Source organism: Felis catus, chromosome A1 (genome assembly GCF_018350175.1).
Source record: "Felis catus isolate Fca126 chromosome A1, F.catus_Fca126_mat1.0, whole genome shotgun sequence".
NCBI classification, from domain to species: Eukaryota; Metazoa; Chordata; class Mammalia; order Carnivora; family Felidae; genus Felis; species Felis catus.
The window spans coordinates 176816306-176836003 of NC_058368.1; the positions used below are offsets into that span (position 1 = coordinate 176816306).

General features: G+C 46.0%; 1 protein-coding gene across 1 annotated transcript in view; it reads left to right on the top strand.

Moving 5' to 3' along the window:
* Nucleotides 1–19698, top strand: part of SH3PXD2B (SH3 and PX domains 2B) — a 102236-nt gene that overhangs the window by 48664 nt on the left and 33874 nt on the right. The window contains exons 4-5 of the mRNA XM_023259607.2: nt 3461–3537; nt 15804–15895. Of these exons, the coding sequence (XP_023115375.1) occupies nt 3461–3537; nt 15804–15895 (169 nt within the window). The remainder of the gene's footprint in view (nt 1–3460; nt 3538–15803; nt 15896–19698) is intronic.

A 19698-nucleotide genomic window follows, 5' to 3' on the forward strand; every position in this document is an offset into this window, starting at 1 on the left:
GCATTTCACTCAGAGCCACCGGTCAAGGAGGTACTGGCCACGTGCTTCTGCCCCGCAGCCCAGGGCCTGAGCCAGGTTCCAGTTCTGCTGCGGATAGATGATGAGTTAGCCCATTGGAGACGGGTCTTCACAAACTAAGCTGCAGGTTGAGGAAAGAACGTGTGCTCTTAATTGCAGAATATAAGGCCGTATCGTCTAACCCATGTTTTTTTTTAAGTGATTTACTCTTTTTGTGAGCACCTAGGAAGGGCCAGGCCCTGTGATGCGTGTGTCATGGAGGGTACTACTAAGAAATAGGGGCTGCTCTCCCATTTTACAGATAAGGAGACTGAGGATCTGAGAGAGAAATGAATTTCCCAAGGCAGCATAGTCCGTAAGAGACCACCTTGGAATTGGCCCAGGGCCTCTCTGACTGCAGAGTCTATGGCCTCCCTGGCAGGTGCCACTGCTGCCACGGGGCTTCCTGTCCCCAGACATCTACCCAGAGACTCCTATCCCACGGAGGCCACGCAGGGAGGGGAATGGTGCTTTTGTTGTTGTGTCACCGATCCAGGAGACATTGAAGGTGCCTGAGTTCTCCATCCTTCCTCTCTCCGCCCCTGCAGGCTGGGCCTCGGGTGAATTCTCTTTGGTGGTGGCGCCTCCAGGACCAGCCTGTGCTGTTCCCATGGGCCGGTGCTAGCAGCATGCCCGTTGTGAATTGTTTGAGTCGGGTCACGATCTCCCCAGTAAGAGGCCTGAACAACCCCACTCTCCACCCTTCCTCTGATTTACAGAAAGGGACGTTATATCAAAATGGGACCAAATGTTTTTGCTGTAGGAGATTTCTCTTCACAGGCATGCATTCCTTGTTTTTCCTCAAGGCTCAGGATTCTCCTAGGGGTTCTAAACTGCAAATGGTCCCACCCATGAGGGTGGTAATGTGATTATCACAGTGACTGGGGGTGGAAAGGGGTTGGGAAGGCTGTGCGCTTTCTCTGGATTTGGGCCATGGATGCTAAACATCCTGCAGGGTGGGGAACCCTCCCACACAAGGAAAGACTGCCCCACCCGAAATGTCAGCAGGGTCCCTCCCTGTTGGGAAACACTGACTCAGTGCCAAGAGGGCAGCCCCCTGCGCTGGCCCGCAGAGGGCTCACGTGGAGAGTGTTATCTATCAACTGAATAAGAGCAGGGATGCCAGGTTGTAAACCCTCCCCGCTTGGCTGCGTAATTTACTTTTTTATTGTAAAGGACAAAATTTTCTGATTCCGGAAGCAATGCATGTTTATGGTAGGAAATTTGGGGAAAGTCAAGGAAGAAAACAAAAAGGCTCTCTCTTCTACCCCTTGGAGACAAGCACTTTGAATCCTGTGATGCATTTTCTTCTCGATTTTTTCTTTCCTAATAGACATGGTATGTCCGAAGTGTGACTCATGAGCAGAATTAAAACAATCACCATAATAAACAAAGGAGATTCCTTGTTATTAAGGAATATGAGGAAGATGTATTTTATCTCACTGTGGGTTGTTGTTTTCTTTCTAATTGGTAGAAATTAAGCAAAACAAAACAAAACAACAACAAAAAAAAAAACACCTCACTATGAGGCCGACCATATCTACCCAATATACTAATTGTGCCCTTTTGCCCAAGAGCAAGTGGTCAGATAATTTTAAATGTTAGATTAGCCACATGGTCTCTTTGGGTGCAAATCTCCCTTACCAGCTTGCATGGAACATCTCAAAGGCAGTACACTGTCTCCCATCATCATTTCCAGTTCTGTCCTATTACGAAAATTCCTTTGGACCTTTCCTCCTATTCGGTTCCTGCTCACCCAAGCTCATTCTATGCGGTCTCACCAGAGCAATGTTGGCATGCTGATTGATCTCTCCTCACCCTGCCAGGCTCATGGCCCAAATTCCTCTCCTTGACCTGCCTCCTCAGGCCAGAAGTAAGTGAAGCTCTCCATAGCTGTCTGTACTCTGCTGTCTGAAACGCTATGGTCCCCCTGTGTCTTCCTCTTACACCTCCCCCTGGAGACCTCTTGACCCTCTGATAAGCTTGGCAGAGGAGCTTGTCTCCATCTCCCACCTTTTTGGCCCCCCCTTGGTGTCTTATTTCTGATTTTGCTCACCCCCTCCCTGTGTGACAGGTCCAAAAGGGTAAGGCCGAGCTGTCTTAATGGTCAGTGCATGTACTTGACCACCATCTGCCCATGACTCTCCCCGGTGAGACTCATGGGAACTCACCAATTTGCTTAATTTTTTTTAACGTTTATGTCTTTTGGGAGAGAGAGAGAGAGAGAGAGCATGCGCATGTACACATGAGTGGGGAGGGGCAGAGCGAGAGAATCCCAAGCAGGCTCTGTGCTGTCAGGGCAGAGCCTGAATTGGGCTCCCTCCCACAAACCATGAGATCATGACCTAAGCCAAAATCAAGATTCAGACCCTTAACCGACTGAGCCACCCAGGAGCCCCTCACCAATTTGCTTTAAACAAACCTCACCCATAACATTTTAGCATCTTGGATATTTCCAGACATCCTCAGCGGCATCGTTTATATACTTGTCTTTGCCTGTGACCTGCCCACATGTCACACTAGAAGCTCTGGATATCACCGAGCAAGTCATCAATTGATTCTCAGTTCGTTTTCAGTGAAATAGGAAGGCTTGGAACTCTTCTGTTAGAGAGAACTGATTGTAAGGAATTTGTCATCTTGAAGGATTTGTCAATTGAAGGATTTGTCATCTTGGCAAGTGAAATCCCCCTTTATACATTCATCAAACGTGAGTGCCATGTGGTGAGGGCACACAATTGACTAAGGCCCAGTCCTTCCCTTCTTGTGCAGAGCTCCATGACTAGTAGGAAAGAAGAAGATGTAAATCAACAATGTGATGTGTGCAGTCAGAAAGAGACATGAACTCTTAGTCCATTTAAAGTGGGTAAAAAGTTTCCCACTGGGAGAGTGGGTGATGTTAGATGGGGAAGGTTTTCCAGACAGAGAAAAAGACAGAAAATAATGAAGACTGTGGAGTATTTGGGGAATGTAAGACTAGACTAGGTGTACGAGGAAAGAGGAAGAAAGGAGACTGAGCTGTTAGGTTGGACATATCAGAGTGTCCTCTCTACTGCTTGCCCCATCTGAGAACCCTGGAATTGGATCATCAGATCTGACCTACCTTCTTCATCTGGCAGGAGCCCCTTCCTTCCACACGATTGGTCCAGCCTCCCTTATCTCACCAGAACTTGCCTAGTCGACCCCAGTCACTCAAGCTCTTGCACTTGATCTGTGAACAAGGCTTTGGAGGACCATGCGTGGGGTCATCCAGGCCCTGTGGACATCCAACAGGGGATATTAATGGAAGCCAGGAATTTGGGTACCACTCACACCTAACAGAGGCAGCCACATCCACACCCTCCAGGATTGCTGACAGCTTGTCATTGCTCGCATACAGTGTCATGTGTGCTTTCATTTTCTGCAGGCAAAATTCTCTTCCGAAGAAGCCACATCCGGGATGTTGCTGTCAAACGCCTGATCCCAATTGATGAATACTGTAAGGTCGGTCTAAGAAATGCCAACACTTGCCCTGTGTCTCATGTCTTTCATTGGGTTGTGTGGTTTTTTTTTTTTCTTTCTTTTCCCTTTCTGGCTACAAAATAGTCATCTGCAGTTCGAAGAAATGTAAAAACAGAAAACAACCACCCATGATCCCTCAACTCAGAGGCAACAGTTATTAAGGTTCTTATGTTTCCTTTCTATCTTTTCTCTCTACATGCATTTCTTTATGGTTTTGACACTATCCCACGTGTTATTTTTTTTTGCTCTTTTTTTTCCTTTGATATTGTAATATAAGAATTTCCCCATGCTATAAAAACATTCTCTTGAACCTCCCATAACTGGTTGCATGGTATTCTACTGTGTGTGTGAATGTCCCAGAAGTTATTCAGCCAACCCCTGTTGTTGGACAGTGCAGCTGGCTTCCAATCCCTTGAATGTTCTAAACCACAAGGTGCCTGCCTTTTGGTTGTATTTCGTTTGACTGGACGCTGTGGTTGGGGAAAAAAAGCATGCTTTTCCTCTGTTTAGTTTCCCTTATCTTTAGTATTTATTTCTCTAGCTTCAAATCACTAGAAGCTCTGATTGGAGAGGGTGGGAAGAGCAAGAAATACTATCACAATGGAGCAGTAAATGCTCTCTCTCCCTAGGATCAGGAACAAAGCAAGTACATTTTTCTTGCCACTTCTGTTCTACATTTTGCTGGAGGATCTAGCCAATGTAAGCAGACAAAAAAAGAAATAATAAAAGGCATATGGGTTGGAAAGGAGGAAGTAAAACTGCCTTCCTTCACAAATGACATGATTCTATTGTAGAAAATCTTAAGGGATCCACAAAAAAAAACCTACTAGAAGTAATACAAAAGTTTAGTAAGATCACAGGATACAAGATCAATATCAAAAATCAATTGTATTTCTAAGCACTAAGCATGAACAATCCAAAAATGAAATTAAGGAAATAATTCCATTCTCAATAATATCAAAATAAACAAAATACTTAGGAATAAAATTAATAAAAGAATTACAAGGTTTATACATTGAAACTACAAAACACTTGACAGAAATTGAACCAGTTCAAAATTAATGGAGAGACATTCCATACTCATGGATTGGAAGATTCAATAGTGTTAAAATGGCAGTTGTTACTCAGCCATAAAAAAGAATGAAATCTTGCCTTTGCAACGACATGGAAGGAGCTAGAGAGCATATTGCTAAGTGAAATAAGTCAGTCAGAGAAAGACAAATACCCTATGATTTCACTCATATGTGGAATTTAAGAAACAAAACAAATGAACAAAGGGGTAAAGAGAGAGAAAGAGAGAGAGGGAGAAATCAAGAAACAGACTCTGAATTATAGAGAACAAACTGGTGGTCACCAGAGGGGTGGGAGGGGGAGGGGATGGGTGAAATTGGTGATGAGGATCAAGGAGGGTACTTACGATGAGCACTGGGTGTTGTATGGAAGTGTTGGGTCACTGTATAACTAACTGGAATTTAAATAAAAACTTTTTAAAAATCTAGGAGGGCAAATTAGAATTTGAGTGTTAGGATGAATGTCTTAATGAGGACAATATATTGTATATTTGTGTGTGTGTGTATAATATATACACGTGTATGTGTGTGTGTAGAGAAATTGACATGAAAAAGACAAACAACCATATAGGAAAAATGGATGAAAGACAGGACTAGAAATACAAAGAAAAACAAATCCCAGGGCGCCTGGGTGGCTCAGTTGGTGGGAGTCCAACTCTTGGTTTTAGCTCAGCTCATGATCTCACAGTTAGTGAATTTGAGCCCTGCATCAGGCTCTGTGCAGGGCCCGCTTGGGATTCTCTCTCTCTTCCTCTCTCTCTCTCTGCCCCTTCCCCTCTCACGCTGTCTCTCTCAAACTTCCCAATGACCAACAAAACAAAAGATACTACAAATAAAATAAAATAAAATAAAATAAAATAAAATAAAATAAAATAAAATGGCAATTCTCCCCCAGTTGACCTATAGATTGAATATAATCTCTGGCAAAATCCTAGTAAGCTTTTTTAGAGAAATTTACAAGCTGATCCTAAATTGTGTGGAGAAATGCAAGGAACCCAAAATAGCCAAAACAATTATGAAAAAGAACAAAATTAGAGGCTTCTACTATCCATTTTCAAAACTTCCTACAAAGCTATAGCAATGAAGACAGTGTGGTACTGGCATAAGGATAGGCATGTGGATCAGTGGAACAGAAGTAAGAGGCTAGAAATAAACTTTTGTGAAATTTATAGTCAAATGATTTTCAGCAATGATGCCAAGAAATTCAGTAGGAAAAGGATAATCTTTTTAACAGTGTGGGATAATAGGACATCCGTACACCAAATAAAAGAAAAAAATTATGTTGGATCCCTACCTCACACCATGCACAAAAAACAACTCAAAATGGATCACAGACCTAAACGTAAGAGCTAAAACTATAAAACTTCTAGAAGAAAACATAGGAGAAAACCCTCATGACCGTAGTTTAGGCAGAGAGTTCCTAGCTGTGACACCAAAAGAGAAAAATTGATAAATGGGACTCATTAAACTTCCGAACTCTGTACTTCAAAAAGATCCCATGAAGAAAATGAAAACACACACCACAGATTAGGAGAAAATATTTGTAAATCATATCTCTGACAAGGGACTTGTATTGAGTCTATATGAAGAACTCTTGCAACTCAACAATAAAGATGGCCTGGTTTAAAAATAGGCAAAAGATTTGAATAGAAATTTCACCTAGGAAACACATAAAACACATAACAAGGTGTTCAGCTTCTTTATTCATTAGGCAATGCAAAATAAAACCATAATGAGATACCCTACGCAGCCCTTGGAATAGCTATAATCAACAAGACAGACAAAACCAAGAGCTGGTAAAGATAGGGAGAAATTGGAGCCCTCATTCTGGAGGGGATACATGATGGAAAGCCACTTTGGAAAACAGTTTGGCAGTTTCTTCAAAAAGTGAAATTTACCGTATAACTACTCTTTGATATCTACTCAAGAGAATTGAAAAACTATGTCCACACAAAGACTCGGATGTACATGTTCTAGCAGTACTAATCCGTAATAGCCCAAAATTGGAAGCAATCCAAATGTCCATCGTCAGGCACATGGATAAAGAAAATGTGGAATAATCATACAATCGACCATCATTCGACAGTAAAATGCAGTGAAAGACCAATAAATGCTGCAACTTGGATGAATCTCAAAAACATGATGCTGAAAAAAGCCAGATGCAAAAGACTACATACTGCATGATTCCATCTACATGAAATGTGCAGAAGAGGCGACTTTACGGAGACAGAAAGCAGATCAGTGGTTTCCTAGGCCTGAAGACAGCATAGGCAGACATGGACTGCAAATTAGGTGGGGGAAATTTTTGAGGTGATGGAAAAGTTCTAAAACTGGATTGTGGTCATGGTTGCACACTCTGTAATTTACTAAATATCATTGAATTGTGCACTTATAATGGGTGGTTCTTATGTACATAAATTATACTTCAATACATCTATAAAAAAATTTAAAGGAGGCAGTGTGGGCATAGATGACCCTTGTCTTGGCAGGAGATGTCATGGAAGGGTAGAAAATCATTCCTGATCATTCCTGTCCTCTCTTTACTGGACATAACCTCGTTTCATCCCTCCAATAACCTTGAGAAGTAGGTTTTACTATTCCCATTGTGTAGATGAGGAAACAGAGGCCCGACAAAGTTACTTACAATGAGAGTATTACAGAGTTTGATGGTTGAACCCTGGCCTTTTAGGCCTTGGCACTCACGTACCACATATGGCCTCTCTTAAGAAAGTAAAACTTCAAGAGATCAAAATATTCAAGCATATATTTCATAGACGTAGATAAACTCAGACTCTTTCTCTCCTAAAGATACCCTTAAAAAAGGATTGGGGAGTGAAGCACAGAGAAGGTCACCCAGGCACAAAGATGCTACTACTGCCTCCCAGCTCTCAGAGGAAAGTTCGGATCATCTGTGCTTTGTGTCTTTTCAAACCTCTAGAGCCTAAAAGTCCTTTGTGCCAGCCTTGCTGGCAAGAACTTTGGACCTCTGGGGTCACCTTGGCCAGCTGGGGATTTCTCAGACCAAATTGTGCTATCCTGCTTCTTCCCCTGCCCACCCAACTCCTCTCCAGAGTCACACTTTCCTCATACCCAGGGGGTCACAAACCTCTAGACATTTGATTTTGAAAAGGAGATTTAATAAAACCCTGAAACGAACAGATAGCAGCAGCTGCCTGCGTCTGGCTGATGCTTGGAATGGTACGGAGATCATGAATTCACTTGGATTAGCCATAGGGAAGAAGCCGCTTATGTTGTATGAGCCACATGGAAGTTACCACCCCCTGCTATTAATGCATCATAAGAAGCAGAGCAGATATTTTGGGGTTTTGGTTGGCCAAATTCCCTGGCTTAGCTTCAAGGGAACTGCCCTCCTGGAGGGAGATGAAACTATCTATTCACACAGTCTGCAAAATCTTTTACAGACTACATAGACTTATTTAGCATTTGGGTATCTGTTATTGACATTGCTGTGAGCTGACTTAAGCCAATTTAATCTATCACTCTTAGCCTTATTTTAGTAGAAATTGGTAGTCTCCAATAGGGAAAGATAGACAAAGGCTGTAGGTATCCCTAGACCTAGTTACCAGCTAGGTCTGCTCTGCTCTGCTAGACCAATTATAAAGTTACAGTACTTAACATAGTATGGTGTTGGCATAAGGAAACAAACCTTTGGAACAAAACAGAGAATCCAGAAACAGACCTGTGTGTATTTGGACATTTTAATACTGGCAAAGGCAGCCTTACAGGTCATTGAGGAAAGGTTGGATTCTTCAGTAAATGGGAATCCTTATGGGGCGCCTGGGTGGCTCAGTCGGTTAGGCAGCTGACTTCGGCTCAGGTCATGATCTTGCGGTCTGTGAGTTCTAGCCCCTCGTCGGGCTCTGTGCTGACAGCTCAGAGCCTGGAGCCTGCTTCATATTCTGTGTCTCCCTCTCTCTGACCCTCCCCTGTACATGCTCTGTCTCTCCCTGTCTCAAAAATAAATAAACATTAAAAAAAATTTAAATGGGAATCCTTATGAGGAAAACAAACAAAAGATAACTAATCCCTGCCTCACACCACACATGTAATCATTTCCAAGGAAATTAAAGACCTAAATGTAAGAGGCAATACTATAAATGGCTTTAGAAGGTAAAAATAGGGGGGGAAACTTCATAATCTCTAGGTTTAGAAGGCTTTCTAAAGGCACAAAGTGCCAACCATAAAGAGATTGATTTATTTGACTACATTAAATTTAAGAACCTCTGTTCATTGAAGAACACAGTGGAAACATGCCAAATTCTGCCACATATACAAACATTTATTATCAAGCACCTCCCTAAACAGCCTCTTAAGTCGTTCTGCAAGCTTACTGGAATGCCAACTGTGTGACACCACTTCACATGAACGTTTCCTCAAGACAAATGGAATGATTATCCCTATGCCAGGATCAGCTAATCCCACTGGTGATTAGCTGGTGTGACAGTAAAATCCCCTAGAAGAAACAGAACACAGTGGATTCAGAATCCTAGACCCGGTGCACCATTTTGGAGGATGGATGTGTCAGGTTCTTTTTATGCAAGGGTTAGAGTATCTGAGAATATTTCTAGAACATTCTTCATTCCACCAGTAAAGAATTTCATTTCTAACAACTGTTATGCTGGTGGATAAAGGCTATGGTGTTGATCAGAGGTGAAGACAACAGAAGCCATGAAGTAGCCTTTTCAGGAGGGAGGGCTTGTGATTAGAGTTTTTTACTTGCTAAAAATGATCATTTCTAGTGAAGATGCTTCAGATTTTAACCATCATTGGAGTGTAGCTTACACACACGTGAGTATGCACACCCATAATGTAGTGTTTTGTTTCGTTTTGTTTTTTAAAGAGAGAGCACAAGAGGGGGGAGGGGCAGAGGGAGAGAGAAACAGACAGACAGACAGACAGACACAATCCCAAGCAGGCTCCATGCTCATCATGGAGCCTGACACGGGGCTCAATCCCACGACCCTGGGATCATGACCTGAGCCGAAATCAAGAGTCAGACACTCAACCAATTCTTGATTTTGGCTCAGATCATGATCTCACGGTTGGTGGGTTTGAGCCCCACACTGGGCTCTGTGCTGACAGCCCTGACCCAGTTTGGGATTCTTTCTCTCTTCTTCTCTCTCTGCCTCTCGTCTGCTCACATGCGTGCATGCTCTCTCCCTCTCTCTCAAAAGAAATAAACATTAAAAAACAAGTAAACTGTAGGCACCCAACAGCTGTGCTCACCAGACACCAGCCATTTGAGACCTCTCTTCAAGAGTTTTACTATATGCTTACCCCCTGTATCATTATTATTCAAATGAACTCACTTTTTTAACTTCTTAAAAATACACATTTTAGAGGAAGTTTTCTAACACGACCATAATATAAAACTGGCATCAATGAAACGACAGCAACAAAGGATATGTCTTTAAATCTAGCCAGCTGCTGCTGCCTGCCTGCCCCAAGCTCCATGCAGCCTGGTCCTGCTCTTAGGAGGCAAGTTAGAAAAGCCTTTTCTTCCGGGAATTCCAGAGTCTGGGGTCTTATGTTTCAATCTTTAATCCACGTGGAGTGGATTTTTGTGTGTGGTGTGAGATGAGAGCCCAGTGTCATTCTTCTGCGTGTGGATATTGTTCTCCCAGCACCACTCGTTGAAGAGACTGTCACTTCCCTCATTGTGTGTTCTTGGCGCTTTTGTCAAAAATCAGTTGCCCATATGTGTGGATATATTTCAGGGCTCTTGGCAGTGATTTCATGGATCTGATACCAAAAGCAGAGGCAACAAAAATAAAAATAAACAAGTGGGACTGTATTAAACTAAAAAGCTGCAAAGCAAAGGAAATAATCAACAGAGTGGGAAAAAAAGCAACCTACAGAATGGGAGAAAATATTTGCAAATCAGGTCTCTGTGAAGGGGCCAGTCTCCGGAATATATAAAGAACCCATATATCTCAATAGCAAAAAAGCTAATAACCTGATTTCAAAATGGGCTAAGAACTTGAACAGACATTTCTCCAAAGAAGATCTACAAATGACTAACTGTATATATGAAAAACTGCTGAATGTCACTAATCATCAGGGGAATGCAAGTGACAACCACAATGTGATATCACCTCGCACCTGTCAGGACGGCTATTATTAAAAAACAAAAAAACAAGTGTTGGTAAGGATATGGAGCAATTGGAACCCTTGCATACTGTTGGTGGGAATGCAAAATGCATCCACTATGAAAAACAGTATGGAGGTTCCTCAAAAAACTTAAAATAGTACTACCATGTGATCCAGCAATCGCACTTCTTTTGGGTATACATCCAAAGAAATTGAAGTCAGGATCTGGGAGAGATATAATCACTCCCATGTTCATCGCAGCACCCTTCATGATAGCCAAGACGTGGAAACAACCTAAATGTGGTATATACGTACAACAGACTGCTATTCCACCTTTAAAAAGAAGGATATTCTGAATGTGTGGCAATGTGGATGAACCTGTGCTAAAGTGAAATAAGCCAGTCACAAAAAGATAAGCTACTACATCATTTCACTTACATGAGGTATCTAAAATAGTCAAACTCACAGAATCACAGAGCGAAATGGTGCTAACCAGGGGCTGGAGGGACGGAAAAATGGGGAGTTACTAACCTACGGGCATAAAGTTTCAGGCAAGCGAGATGAATAAGCTGTAGAGATCTACAGCCAACAATACTGTATTGTACGCTTAAAATTTCCTATGAGGGTAGATCTCGTGGGGACTGTTCTTATCACCCTAAAATAAAATTGTTGAAATATAAAGAGAGGGTCACCTGAGTGGCTCAGTCGGTTAAGCATCCGACTCTTGATTTGGGCTCAGGTCATTGACCTCACAGTTCTTGAGTTCGAGCCCGCATCAGGCTCCCTGCTGACAGCGTGGAGCCTGCTCGGGATTCTCTCTCTCTCCCCTCACTCAGAATAAGTCAATTTTTAAACATGATAAAAATAAAATGTAAAGAGAAGTGTTCATTCTCTGGGGCACTCTTTTGAGGCTGAGAAAACTCCCTCACTAGCCAAGCCGCTGTTATTTAAGAGTCCTCTTGCTGGCTCTAAAACCACCTCTGGGAACCACCACCCTATTGTACTTGATACAGTACTGAGAGACAAAGGGTTAACTTAATGTTACCAAGGGGCTGATGTATGATGGAAGTCTTAAAGTCTTGTAGCACAACCTTCCGACATGGATGTTAGTGATTTCCATTTTACAGATGAGCAAACTGAGGCTGAGAGAGGTGATGGGACATGGCTAGAGCCAGAATGAGGAGCTGGGTCTGTCTGACCTTTCCTCGTCACCCTCAGCAAACAACACTTGTTCTTACCTCTCCTCTCCTCCCTGCATTGACCAGCCACATTTATCCAAAAGGCCCGGACTCTATCCAGGGAAGAACCGAGTTTTCCTGGAACTATGGTTCTTTGTCTTTACTGACCAAACACAAGATGATTCTGGAGTATTGCTCTGCCCCAGGTCATGTTTTTACTGTTAGCCTGTCCTTCCAGAATGGAAGGGGCAAACATCAAAGCGTTCGGGCTGCCTTTTATTAGTAACTTGGCTGTATTTTATGGTTTGGAGGTTTGGCTTTTACTTCCCAGGAATTACTCAAAACCAAAAGAGAACTTGGCATTGTCAGGAAGTTTCCGCGGGCCTTGTTGTCCCTTCCCTCGCTGGTCCTTCTGGAGCCTCTGCTCATTTCAGCAAGGAGCACCCTTGCCGAAGCCCCTGTAGGCAGAGGCCATGGCCACCTCGGGGCCCACCCTGCTGTCCCCAAACAGGGCCACGTGGCCACATCCAGGCCATTTCCTCGTGTCATTGATCCAGTGAATACTTTCAACCAGGTATGAAGGTCTCCCCAGCACTGTCTAGGCATGAGGAAAGGTGCAGGATGAGCAACTATGTACTCCTGCCCTCTGTAGATTTGGGGTAGAGGAGCTGGTGTCAGCCAGTCCTGGGCTCTCGGGTCCTACCTACTTCCCCAGAGCTTCCATTTGCCCATCTCTGAAACGGGCCAGCCCTCCCAGGATTACATGGAAGGACACAGACAAGCGCGTTTCAGGAGCCATCGAGTGCTGAGCCCACATAAGGGAATGAATGGTGTTATTGCAGTCTGGGGGGAGCCGCAAGATTTCTGCCCACTAAGCAGCCACGGTCCAGCATATAATCAGCTCTTTCATTATGTGGTTCTAACTGTAAGAACTGCAGGGTTTCGGAGGAATGAGAGAGCCACAGGGGTCCCCAAGATGGCAGCTCGTCCCAGGAAGAATGAATACTCTAAACCAGAAGGAGAAGGCGGTCAGGGACCAGAGGCAGGGGAGGGGAGGGCCCACTCTCTCTCTCCCTCTTGGGCTGTCTGCCTCCGGCCTGGAAAAGGTCAGTTCCTGGGGATTTGCTACAGAGCAGAAGCTACTTCAAGGCTAATAAAATCAACGAACCACAAATATCAGGCCCCGTATGGTCAACATCTTTCAACCCAGAAGGATAGAGCATGGACAGTAACTGGGGACATCACCCTACTAAAAACATGTCCACCCGCTTCGCATGTGTTCTCCCACTTTAGATCCGGGACAGGAGCCTGACTCAAAGGCTGCGCAGGGTCAGCAACCCAAGTGACCATCTTTGGCTGAACGAATAAACAAAATGTGGCATATCCTTCCGGTGGAATGTTACTCAGCCTTGAAAAGGAAGGAAATTCCAGCACGTGCTGCCACATGGATGGACCTAGAGGCCATTAGCTACGTGAAAGCAGCTTGTCACAAAAGGACAAATGTATCAGCCCATTTGTACGAGGTACTTAGAGTAGTCAGACTCATGCAGACAGAAAGCAGAGTGATTGCCAGGAGCTGGGGAAAGGGGGAATTGTTTAACAGGTACAGGGCTTCAGATTTGCAAAATAGAGTTCTGGGGATGGGTGTTGGTGATGATTGCACAACACAGTGGATGTACTTAATGCCACTGAACCGTATGCTTAAAAATGGTTAAGATGATGGAGCACCTGGCTGGCTCAGTCAATAGAGCATGCACCTGTTGGTCTCAGAGTCATGAGTTCGAGCCCCGTGTCAGGCATGGGGCCTACTTTAAAAAATAAAAATGATGAAAATGGCAAATTTTATGTGTCTTTTACCACAATTAAAACTTTTTAAAAACCAGGGGCGCCGGTGGCTCAGTCAGTTAAGCGTCCAACTCCAGCTCGGGTTATGATCTTGTGGTCCGTGAGTTCCAGCCCCGCATCGGGCTCTGTGCTGACAGCTCGGAGCCTGGAGCCTGCTTCGGATTCTGTGTCTCCCTCTCTCTCTGCCCCTCCCCCACTCACGCTCTGTCTCTCTCTGTCTCTCAAAAATCAATAAAATTTAAAAAAAAAATTTTTTTTTAACTTTTTAAAAACCAGAAAAATAACTCAGAATACCTCCTGAGGCTCCAAGAAGGGTGCCATTGGAGACCTCCCCTGCGTCCGTCTCCCCATTAGTCCATCACAGCCCTGTAGCAGGGTTGGGGGGGGGGGTCACTTTGCAAGGGATGAATGGGAGGTGAGTTTATGGAGGCTTGTCATGTAGAAAATACAAGACACGATTTTTCCACGCCCAGCTCACACTCAGCATGGTAAGGGGGTACGGGAGTCCCGCCCACTCCAGAGCATGACTGTGGGCTGGCAGAATGGCCTGTGCTATTCAAATGTGTGCATGGGCCCAGGCGCCCTCCCTGCAGAGAAGTTTGTAATAAAATGCATGCACGAAGCTGCGCTACTGCACACAGATCCGCGTCCTCAGGAGCTGCGCCAGAAGGGGCTTAAATAGATTTGTTAAGCTGAGCTGTTTATTCGTTGTGGAGCCATGTCTTAGTTTCAAATCCCTTCGTGATCAGGATGTACCCTCTACTTCTTGTATTGGACACAGAAACCAGGCAGTTCTGGGCACAAAGATCATGTCTGTTGAGTCAATGAATGGATACCTATTGGTAGGTAAATTAGCACAACACCTAGTCCCATTTGTGCTTTCTACCCACTCCTTATCCAATCCGCTGGCCCACCTCTGAGGGTCCTTTAACTGATGAGCTGGGATGGCAGATTTATATGACTCGGGCAGTGGGAGATACCAGATGTTTCAACCCCTCAGTAACCTCGGAACTTCTTTTCTTTAAAACTTTTTTTGGCGGGGAGTGGGGGGGCACCTGGGTGGCTCAGTCAGTTAAGTGTCCGACTTTGGCTCAGGTCATGGTCTCATGGTTTGTGAGTTCGAGCCCCACATCCGGCTCTATGCTGACAGCTCAGAGCCTGGAGCCTGCTTCAGATTCTGTGTTTCCCTCTCTCTGCTCTCCTCTCTTATTCTCTCTCTCTCTCTCTCTTTCTCTGTCAGAAATAAACATTAAAAAAAATAAAAAAGTAAAACTTAAAAAAAAAATTTTTTTTATTTATCTAAGAGAACGAGTGGGGGAGGGGGGACAGAGGATCCAAAGCGGGCTTTGTGCTGACAGCAGCGAGCCCAACGTGGGGCTCAAACTCATGAACTGTGAGATCATGACCTGAGCCAAAGTCAGATGCTTAATCTACTGGGCCACCCACGTGCCCCATAACTTGGGAACTTCTAACCTCTACCCAAATCCTAAAGCTGCGCCTTCACTTTAACACTGCAGATCTGTGAGTTAAGACATCCATGCGGGCGTGTGGGAAACCAGCTAAGCGTTCACCACTAGGCAGCTGGGTCGGTAAACTAGAATATGTTTGTGCAGTAGACACCCAATATCCAGTAGAGACGAAGTTGTATAAGAATGATGACGTGGCATGAAGTCCATAGTTGAGTGTTTTATCTAAATGTGTGCGTGTTATTTGTTCAGATACGCCCATAATGCGCACGCACGCGCGTGTGTGTGTGTGTGTGTGTGTGTGTATACAGAGTGCGTGTGTGTGCATGCATGTGTATGTGAGGTCCGCAAACCAGCAGCAGCACCAGAGAAGGTGTCAGACATGCACATTCTCAGGCCCCACCCCAGATCTACTGAATCAGAAAATCTGTGGCTGGTCCCCAGCCATCTGTTTTCACACGCCCCCCCCCCCCCCCCCGCCAAGAGATTCTGATCATACCCAAGTTTGAGAACCCCTGGCTCCTTGCGTTCCCGACACCCCTTTCCTTCCCTTGGACTCACTTGTGTCTCTTCTCCAGGCCCTGATCCAGCTTCCCCCCTATATCTCTCAGTGTGATGAGGTGCTGCAGTTCTTTGAGACAAGACCTGAGGACCTGAATCCCCCCAAAGAGTAAGTTGGCGTGTGTACAGCTTCCCAGAGTGTGCCCTCACAGCCGTCCCTGCTGCCAGGCCAGCCCCAAGAAGAACGGGAGTATAGCAAAGTAAAGATTTTCTCTTAATTTGAGAGAGAGAGAGAGAGAACATGCAAGTGGGGCAGAGGGGCAAAAAGAGAGGGGGAGAGAGAATCCCAAGCAGGCTCCGCACTCAGCACAGAGCCTGATGTGGGACTCAATCCCACGACACTAGGATCATGACCTGAGCCAAAATCAAGAGTCAGACTGAGCCACCCAGACGCCGCTAAAGCAAAGTAAAAATTGAGCTGGATCCCATTGATTGAGCCCTGGTGGGGCCTTGCTCCATGTGGCCCTCCCAGGGAAGGAACCCCCTACAGATCCACACTTAACCACAGAATGCATGGAGCATGCTAGAAACAGGAGGCTACGGGCCCTTGAGGCAGGGCCTGTGCAGGAGATTCATCCCAGTGCCTTGCCCACAAGGGTGAATGTGCTCAGGACCGTGAGGGAGATGGACGGGTGAGTGACGAGACCTGCTCAGGGTTACGGGGCCAGGGCCAGGATTTGATCTTGGTCGTCCAGGGTCCAGTGCTATCCAAAATGTTCACCACAGCCCCTACGGCAGACAGACGGCACTTCCTGGCGCCTGTCCGTGCACAGCCGATAGTCCCCACCGCCTGGGGCACGCGGCAAAGAATTTCCCCACCTGCCTTCTAGCTTTCACATACCAGGAGTTGATGGCACCAGATGCCCCGCCAGTGAGACAGTGATATACACATAGTGCTTTTTGACAAGTTTTGTTGTGGGGGAGACCACCATGTGTGTCTGCAGTCGCCATGAGGGGAGGGGAGACCAGCCTACAGGTGCAGGGCCGTCATGGGGTCCTAGGAGCAAGAGACAGCACCTGTCAGGAAGGGCTGAGAAGTGCCAGCCAGGCTCTTTGACCAGAGAGAGAGAGAGAGAGAGAGAGAACACGTGCACACACACACATGCACACCAATAGAATATCCACTAAAAATACAAAACATCGCCTGGACTGTACCAAAGAAAGCACAGCTTACCAGCATCCTGCTGAAGGGTATGCATCTAGTTCCAAGAGGCTCCCTGGAAAGAAGGAAAAGTTCCCAGTTTCTGTTTCCTTTTCCTGCTTGTCCCCTTGAACAAGTGTCTTGACTTCCTTGAGCTTCTGTTTCATCAGCAAGGTGGGCTTGGCTGACCTTGATCGCATCATGGTTGTGAGGCTTGAACACCACCCTGCCGATAAAGGAGAGTCTGGCACGTGGCAGGTACTTACCTGGTGACGTCTTCCTGTCTTTAAAGCGGGCTTTGAAGGGGAAGGTAGGAGGGTTGCTGAGGGCCCAGGGGATGGCTCTGGGGCCCCTCAGGCAGTCCCTGGTGGGCCTTGGTTGTTGGCTTAGGGAGGAGTGAACAGCAGCAAAGCAGCTGGTCCCTTGGTCAGCCTCCTGAAGCTCGTTCCCGAGTCAGGGCTGAAGGTGGAGACTGGGGGGTCGTTCCCAGCAGTCTTGAGGCAGACAGGAGATGGATTCCAAACGGTGCTGTTAAAGGAAGGTTTTTGCTGCCGTGCACGGGAAAACTTGGGACCTTGCCAGGCATGTCGCACAGAGAGGTAATGTGCCTACGTGAGCCCACACATGCTGCTGCTGCTGCTGCTGGAAACCAAGAGCCCCCTCCTGCCCCCAGCCCCCCTGCCCCAGCTGCAGCACCCCCTGCTCCTGGCCAGGCCAGGGTTCGGGCAGGAGAGTGGGCCCCAGCCAGGTCTCCTGGGTTCTGATGTTGGCTGAGGTGCTTCGCCTCCCTGGGCCTCCGTGTCTCCGTCTGTGAAATGGAGTAACCCTCGAGGATTGTCGTGAGGGTTCGCTGGGGCGGTCCAGATACAGCGCTGTGACCAGCAGTGTCTCCACAGCAAGTGCCAGGAAGCCTGAGCTGCATTATTCCTCCGTAGCTCTCACCACCACCACCCCCCCAACCCCCCACGCACGGGTGATGAAGTTTAGCCCCACTGAGGTGTAGTGCCTGGCCAGGGGACGTCACGACCGACCTGCGCAGCCCAGCACTGGGGCCCTGCCACTCCTCCCAGCTGCACAGGAGTGTGGCCCCAGGCTCAGGGGATTGTCTGAGCCCCCTCACCCCCTTCCAAGATAACGGTGAAAGCATCATTACACGGTGGCTAAAAAGCCAGACTGTAAAATGAGACTAAATTTGGGCACCTGGGTGGCTCAGTCAGTTAAGCATCTGACCTCAGCTCAGATGTTGATAGATGCATATTCATAATGGACAAAAAGTGGAAACAACCCAAATGCCCATCAGCTGATGAGCAGATCGGCAAAGTGTGGTTTACCCACACATGAGGGAATAGCATTCAGCCATCAGATGGTATGAAATACTGACACATGGTACAACATGGATGGCCCTTGGAAACATTCCACCCAAAAGAAGGCCATCACAAAAAGCCTCTTGCTGTATGACCCCATTCATATGAAACGTCCAGAATAGACCAGTCATTAAAGGCAGCAAGCAAATTAGTGTTTGCCAGCTATTCGGAGGGGTGGGGATAGCAAGTGACCATTATAGGTACAGGGCTTCCCTGTGGAATGATGAATATTTTTTTGGAATTCGGGTGATGATTGCACAACCTTGCGAAGATGCCAAAAACCAGTGGACTCTACACTTTAAAAGAATGAATTTTATGATGTGTGAATGATAGCTCAATTTTTGAAAATTAGGTAAATCTGGGGTGCCTGGGTGGCCTGGTTGGTTAAGTGTCTGACTTCGGCTCAGGTCGTGATCTCGCAGTTAGTGAGTTCAAGCCCCGTGTCAAGCTCTCTGTTCTCAGCGCGGAGCCTGCTTCCGATCCTCTGTCCACCTCTCTCTCGGCCCCTCGCCTGCTTGCTCGCGTTCTCTCTCTCTCTCAAAAATAAATAAACAAAACAAAAATTAGGTAGGTAGATCTGGCTTCCGCTTGCTACTTACTAGCTGTGTAGCCTTAGGCAAGTTACCTAACCTCTCTGGGCCTCATTTTCCTCATCTATAAAATAGGCATTAAAAGAGTACTTATTCCCAAGGGCTGTTCTGAGTGTTAAGTGCGTGAACTAAACAGTATCTAGCAGGGTACTGGCATATGGTAATAACATTTGGCTAATGTTATTGCCACCACAACATCTGTCTCAACCCAACCACCCTGTCACCTCCCTTTTCTCTTTATAGCATTGGAAACCTTTTTACTACTGGGATAATTTACTTAAAAAGTATGTGTAAACCCTGATTTGTCATACTGTATTTGTGATGCAGCGGTATGTACACATTCTGATGCGGTTGACAAATACAAGGGTTGACAAATACATTACTCACTGTTCGGTGTGAATTCTAGCCCACGGTAGTGTTCTCTCTGTCACCACGAGGGAGATGTGTTTTCTTCACTGCTATCCAGACTCCTACCCAGTGTTACAGTGTGTTCCCCTCACCACTTACTGCCAAGAGCTTCCTGCTTCGTGTATATGGCTCAGGGCACCCCCAGGAGGTGGGACAGGGCCTCTGCTGTGCCTGACGAGGTGGGCATCAGGCTCAGTGCAACATGGGGGCCTACTCTTGCTTTTATACTGCATGCCCCCACATCGGCTCCTCCCCAGGGCCCCCTACTCTACAAATAGAGTGGAGATGCTAGTCCCCAGGGCACCGGAGCACTTATCAGGCAAAAGGAGTAAATGAAAAGGAGTTCTTTCTTCTTTGAAGAGTCTGGGTCCCTGGGGCTGACTTGGCTTTTCTTCATTCACTGGAGATG